The sequence below is a fragment of the Takifugu flavidus genome, chromosome 5, assembly GCF_003711565.1.
Source record: "Takifugu flavidus isolate HTHZ2018 chromosome 5, ASM371156v2, whole genome shotgun sequence".
NCBI classification, from domain to species: domain Eukaryota; kingdom Metazoa; phylum Chordata; class Actinopteri; order Tetraodontiformes; family Tetraodontidae; genus Takifugu; species Takifugu flavidus.
Window position 1 is genome coordinate 18,196,313 of NC_079524.1, and position 7,500 is coordinate 18,203,812.

Genomic DNA, 7,500 nt, shown 5'->3' on the forward strand with positions numbered 1-7,500 from the left:
TTCAACTCCTCACAGGGGGGGAGGAGGGCCAACAGAAGGACTGGAACATTTTTATAGTTTTATATTTATATTTATATTCTATTTTTAATTATTCTATTTTATTTCTTATTTTATTACATTTTTATTATCTTTAATAGGTTTAATGGGGTGTAATGGTGGTGGGAAATTTTGTACAGTGCTGTACGTTTCTTTGGAGATGCTAATTTCCCTGATGGACCCCCCCTAAAGGGATCAAAAAAGTACTTGAATCTTGAATCTTGAATGATGGATGGATGGGTGGATGATGAATGATGGATGAATGAAGGAAGGATGGATGATGGCTGGATGGATGGGTGGATGGATGGATGGATGATGGATGGATGGATGGACGGATGATGGATGGAAGGAAGGATGGATGATGAATGATGGATGAATGAAGGAAGGATGGGTGATGGATGGATGGATGGATGGACGGATGATGGATGGATGATGGATGATGGATGGATGGATGGACGGATGATGGATGGATGGATGGATGGATGGATGGATGGATGGATGAATGATGGATGGATGATGGATGATGAATGATGGATGGATGAAGGAGGGATGGGTGGATGGGGGTTAGCCATGCAGTCTTGTGTGTAAAGCTTCCCCTTCGTCAGTTTCTCAGTCTAACGAGCTCATTATTCCCGCGTTTCTCTCCTCTTTAACGTTCTTGTACACCAGGAATCTGGGACTGGTTCGAGTTACTGTGTCCCTGCTGAGACCTGCTGCCTTCATGGATCAGCAAAACCACCAAACAGAAGAAACTGTCAAAGGACTCTGACTTCAAGGCAGATTTAGAGTTTAGGAGCGGTTGAGGCTGAAATCCCCCCCGGCTCAGATGAAGTGGAGACACAAGCGGAGCGTGAGCCCACGCGAGCGCACACAAAGACTCTTCAGGAATTCACGCAGTTTGCCCAGAATCCCCTGATCGGCACCGAGGGACAGAACCAACACGGAGAGGGAAACCAAACATGGAGAGCCCGCTGTGCACATGCTAACCAAACACGGCTATGATAGCAGCTCAGTGGGACCACGGAAGAGACACACACACACACACACACACGCACGCACGCACACACACACGAGTGTGTAAAGATATGTTTTGCAGGTGGCCTGAAGACTTTGACCCTAAAGGTCGCGTCAGTGGGCAGGAAGCCAAACATGAGGACAGGTGCACTGTGGGAAGTGAGTGCTACGTCCACGCTCGTTCACGCTCGTGCATGTGAGAATATTACAGCGTGCGCGGGTCAGACGGTGAGGAGGGATTAACAGTGTGGCCTGTTTGGGCTCGGGGTAATCTCCTCTCTCCTTACATAACTGTGGGCCATTAGTCAGCACAAACACACAATCACCAACACAATAACCCACACAGAGGAAGATGGCAGTGACAACCAGGCTGTGCAGGCTCCATCTAACCCTAGCCCTGCACCCTAACCCTAACCCTAACCCTGCACCCTCACCCTAGCCCTAACCCTGCACCCTAACCCTAACCCTAACCCTGCACCCTAACCCTGCACCCTAACCCTGCACCCTAACCCTAACCCTGCACCCTGCACCCTCACCCTAACCCTAACCCTGCACCCTAACCCTAACCCTGCACCCTAACCCTGCACCCTAACCCTGCACCCTAATCCTAACCCCTAACCCTGCACCCTAACCCTGCACCCTAACCCTAACCCTGCACCCTAACCCTGCACCCTAACCCTAACCCTAACCCTGCACCCTAACTCTAACCCTGCACCCTAACCCTCTCACCCTAACACTAACCCTGCACCCTAACCCTAACCCTAACCCTGCACCCTAACCCTGCACCCTGCACCCTAACCCTGCACCCTAACCCTAACCCTGCACCCTAACCCTGCACCCTAACCCTGCACCCTAACTCTAACCCTGCACCCTAACCCTCTAACCCTAACCTTAACTCAGCACCCTAACCCTAACTCAGCACCCTAACCCTGCATCCTAACCCTGCACCCTAACCCTCTAACCCTAACCCTAACCCTCTAACCCTGCACCCTAACCCTCTAACCCTAACCCTAACCCTCTAACCCTGCACCCTAACCATCTAACCCTAAGCCTAACTCAGCACCCTAACCCTCTAACCCTAACCCTGCAGCCTAACCCTGCACCCTAACCCTCTAACCCTGACCCTCTAACCCTGACCCTCTAACCCTAACCCTAACCCCCTAACCCTAACCCTCTAACCCTAACCCCCTAACCCTAACCCTAACCCTCTAAACCTGACCCTGCACCCTAACCCCTAACCCTAACCCTCTAACCCTAACCTGCACCCTAACCCTGCACCCTAACCCTCTAACCCTACCCTAACTCAGCACCCTAACCCTCTAACCCTGACCCTAACCCTGCACCCTAACCCTGCACCCTAACCATCTAACCCTAACCCTAACCCTGCACCCTAACCCTAACTCAGCACCCTAACCCTCTAACCCTAACCCTAACTCAGCACCCTAACCCTCTAACCCTGCACCCTAACCCTCTAACCCTAACCCTCTAACCCTAAACCTCTAACCCTAACCCTCTAACCCTAACCCTCTAACCCTAACCCTCTAACCCTAACCCTAACCCTGCACCCTAACCCTCTAACCCTAACCCTAACTCAGCAGCCTAACCCTGCACCCTAACCCTGCACCCTAACCCTGCACCCTAACCCTCTAACCCTAACCCTAACCTGCACCCTAACCTCTAACCCTGACCCTAACCCTCTAACCCTAACCCTCTAACCCTAGCCCTCTAACCCTAGCCCTAGCCCTAGCTCTAACCCCTGCACCCTAACCCTCTAACCCTAACCCTGACCCTAACCCTACACCCTAACCCTGCACCCTAACCCTCTAACCCTAACCCTAACTCAGCACCCTAACCCTGCACTCTAACCCTGCACCCTAACCCTCTAACCCTAACCCTGACCCTAACCCTCTAACCCTAACCCTCTAACCCTAGCCCTAGCCCTAGCCCTAACCCCTGCACCCTAACCCTCTAACCCTAACCCTAACCCTGCACCCTAACCCTCTAACCCTGACCCTAACCCTCTAACCCTAACCCTCTAACCCTAGCCCTAACCCCTGCACCCTAACCCTGCACCCTAACCCTCTAACCCTAACCCTAACTCAGCACCCTAACCCTGCACCCTAACCCTGACCCTCTAACCCTAACCCTGACCCTACACCCTAACCCTGCACCCTAACCCTCTAACCTCTAACCCTAACCTAACTCAGCAGCCTAACCCCTGCACCCTAACCCTGACCCTCTAACCCTAACCCTGCACCCTAACCCTACCCTGCACCCTAACCTCTAACCCTAACCCTAACCCTGCACCCTAACCTGCACCCTAACCCTGACCCTCTAACCCTGACCCTGTCCGCTGATCTTCAAACACACTGAGCACTGTGCTGAAAACAAATGTCAAATGTAATGAAATAAATCCTTTTAAAGCGAACACCATGAAAATGATGTGAGCGATTTATCCAAACAGACGAGTTCCGTTGGTTTGGACAGGATATTGATCCTGTGGTGCTTTAGCGTCGGACAGATCAATATTCACACAAGCCTCCGAAGCGTAGCGGCGTGGGACTAATTCTATTGGCATGAGGCCGTCAAGCGTGGCGTTGCAGCTGTGTGTTACCGGACGTACTACGAGTGGGGAGCGGATTTAACCTGCAGAGTGGGGACATTTCCAGGCCGAGGCCCCTCAGATCCTCGGACCAGCTGCTCCGGACTGCTCCCTGCTCCAGGCCTGGAGGAGGGGGGGAGCATGGCCCCGCTCTACCTCTGTGCACAGGTGTGCCTCCTCTGGAGCTACCTTTAAGGCCGAGGGCCTCATGCTCTCCCCGGCCTGTGGGTGCCCTGAAGGATGGTGGCCTCCACGGTTCATGCTGGTACCAGTCTTTACGTCTCCTCCTCCTACTTTGGTTAAGCTCGGTTGTTCTAAATACATTTGATTTGATGTATCAGGAGTTTCATGTTATTTTGTCAGATTGTCACAACTTCACAGGTGTGTTTAATGATGTCTGTGTAGAAGAAGAAACCCAGTCCAGTTGACATAGAGAACTACCTTGGAGGTGTGTTTAATGGTTCAGACGGCTGGGCCAAGGTCAAGGTCAAGGTCAAGGTCAAGGTGAGGAACTGTAGTACGTCTAAGAATGTCCTGACAAAGGCAGAAGTACAATGAAGTGTGTGTGTGTGTGTGTCTGATGATATGTAACAGTATAAGAGCACTTTTGTAGTAGTGCCGCCCCCTTACTGGTTCCCACTGACCCATGCCAGGAACAGATCAGATGGCGCTTGGGTTCTCTACACCTCTGGAACCAGAGGAGGGTACGCTGTAAAGGTACACACACACACACACACACACACAGGAGGTGTGTATGCTGTAAAGGTACACACACACACACACACACACAGGAGGTGTGTATGCTGTAAAGGTACACACACACACACACACACAGGAGGTGTGTGTGCAGTAAAGGTACATACACACACACACACACACAGGAGGTGTGTGTGCTGTAAAGGTACACACACATACACACACACACCACACACACACACACAGGAGGTGTGTATGCTGTAAAGGTACACACACACACACACACACAAAGTGTGTATGCTCTAAAGGTACACACACACACACACACACACAGCAGGTGTGTATGCTGTAAAGGTACACACACACACACATAGGAGGTGTGTGTGCTGTAAAGGTACACACACAACACACACACACACACACACACACACCAGGCTGCGTCAGGTGACTGATGCTCATCTTCAACTCAACCTCACTTAATGATTATTTACAAAGTTTATTTCACTTTAAATGAGTTTTTTCAACTGAGATCCAAAATAGAAAAATGCCAAAAAATAGTCGACAACAGAAAAAACTCTGGGTCTTTTTAGAGACCCGAGGATCCACAGAGGGGAGGTCAGCGATCCTCAGGGTGTCCTGAGACCGGGAGAAGGTTCCGGCAGACTTGGTTCCTGCTCTGGTGACGCCTGACGTCACCGTCAGAGACGGGTTATTGTTAAATGATAATTACTGCAGCTCATGAGGGGCCTCCATGTTTTATAACCTTGTGTTTGTGAGCACATTTCTGTGTAAGGGCAGCAGACACACACACACACACACACACTCACACACACACACACACACACACACACACACACACACACACACACACACATACAGGTTTAGAGTGGGGGCCGTACGGCTCATACTGATTTAATTCTATCTGACAAAACCCTTTGGGGCATGCAGAGGGAGAGGGGAAGATGGAGAGGGGGGAGAGAGACAGAGGGAGAGAGAGAGAGGGGGGAGAGAGGAGAGAGAGAGAGGGGGAGAGGGAGAGATGTGGAGATAGATGGGTGAGACGCTTCAGGGGCCTCTTCTGCCAACCATGGCTGTGAAGCCAAAGCAGGCCTTTCAGTGCCCCCCACCCCCAAGAGAAAATAGAAAAGTACAGCAGCGGCCCAATCAAATGTGAATAAATGGAAGGTGTTTGGGGGCGGAGGGGGCTGTTTGGCCGTTTCCTCCTGCCTGACATTTGTGCATCAAATTAGCAAAAAAGCTTGATTTCATATATATTTTAAAACAATTCAATTCTAGTCGCATGTTCGTGCATCTCAATATTAATAATGAATGCAAATAGCAACAAATCTTCTCTTTTATTTCTGCCGTAAACTGTGCACGTGTGCTGTATTTCTGCCGTCAGTCTTATTCTAATTACGTTATTATCAGCAACTTTTAACATCTCCTTCAACTTTCTGGAGGTGATCGCAACATCGGACGCTTCTTCCTGCTCTCATCCCAAAGGGAAAAGCAACAGCTCCCCAGACGAATCCTTCAATCAGCACTGAATTTTAATTTAAGAGGTGGAGAAATGTCGCCACTTTGCCTGTCCACGCACACGCACACGCACACGCGGTCATTTTGCGACAAATGTTCAAGGACAGCAACAGAAAGAATTGTGAGCGGCTTCGGGCCCGGCTGATTTCATTTTTAAAAACAGTTTTTAAATTCTGGTGTATACCGACTCTGCGTGCGTGCGTGCGTGCGTGAGCATTTGTGTGTGTGTGCTGTAAAAGGCGTCAGGGAAATGGGTTAGTGGAGCGCGTTAAAAGTGACCCGAAATAACGAAAGAGGTTTTTCCGTTTAAGATTGTTTCAATTTGCAAAAGTGATTTTTTCTGCTAATCAGGAGCCAAATCTAAAGTTCTGAAGCTCAAAAACGCCACTTTATAGCACCCTCACAGACTCATTTCACCTGTAGGCCCGTTCGACACACGCGCGCGCGCATCTATCTGAAACTTTCGTGTGCGTAAAGTGCTGAGAATTCCGGGCAAACACCTTCCTGCTGAGATTTAAAAAAAATCAAGAAAAAGGAAAAGTTGGAGGCCAAATGTGGGAAACGGCCGCCGCCGTGCGTGCGTGCGCGCGTGCGTTCAGTGGGGTGATCTTACCTCGCATCGTGATGGTTTTGCTGGAGCTGAGGCTCGCTTCCCAAAGCAGCAGTCATGAAGGAAGGAACGGCAACACTCTAAAGTCGGAGCGGGCGACGCGGAGCGGAAAGATCCTCCAGTAAAACCCGATGGAGCTGGAGGAGCGACGGCGCCCACGTCCCGTTAGTGGCCCGGCTGGAGGCGCGTCCGCGCTGAGAGCATCCCGGAGCGGGGCGCAGGGAAGCGGGGCGCAGGGAAGCGGGTGGAGGGCTGGCGGTGCGGTGCGCTGCGGTGCGGTGCGGTGCGCTGCGGTGCGGTGCGGCGGTGGCGTGGCTGCGCTCTGCTCGTGTGGCGGGCGGCTTTCCTCCTGACATCTGCGCTCTCACCTCAACCGGAGGGTTTCACTGGTTCTGCGGGCGGGCGGGGGGAGGGGAGCGGAGGGGAGGGGAGGGGAGGGGAGGGCAGAGGAGAGGCTTTAGCCGACGGCCCCGATTGGACCGGAGCGCCCTGCGCCCCTCCCACTTTCTCCTGCTCACCACCACACACACACACACACCACACACACACGTGCGTGCGCGGTAGCAGGAAAGTTTCTACTTGTTTACTTTTCAAACATGTGCGCAGCGACAAAAAGGGATGCTGGGTTCTGATCCATTCAGGACAAATGTACCCACAGTGACGTCAGGGGGACAGGAAGTCCATTAGAGTGTGACTGTGCCTCTGAGATCCAAACCTGAATGATCTGGTCCACTGATGATGAATCCTTCCATTCATTAATGAGCGAAGGCACCACTGAAAGTCTTCCACAGGCTGAAGGGGCCTGTCCACGGTTTATTCCTGGGCAGGTCAGCAGTCTCGCTGGTCTAACTGATGCTGCGTGCACCCCATAGCTGGCAGATGTTATGTCACAGGAAAAAGACAGCTCAGATGATAGGAACCATCTCAGGTGTCCAGGTGACTGTCAGGGTGGGGCTCCCTCTGCTGAGGAACCAAGAAGGACCTGGAGTACATCGTAGAGTCTGTG

The 7,500-nt window shown here is 51.7% G+C and overlaps 1 protein-coding gene across 1 annotated transcript in view; it reads right to left on the minus strand.

The window, feature by feature from the left end:
• Window positions 1–6,868, minus strand: part of rorb (RAR-related orphan receptor B) — a 26,363-nt gene extending 19,495 nt beyond the window's left edge. The window contains exon 1 of the mRNA XM_057033305.1: window positions 6,498–6,868. Within this exon, the coding sequence (XP_056889285.1) occupies window positions 6,498–6,504 (7 nt within the window). The 5' untranslated portion in view covers window positions 6,505–6,868. The remainder of the gene's footprint in view (window positions 1–6,497) is intronic.
• Between the last annotated feature and the right edge of the window lie 632 nt (window positions 6,869–7,500).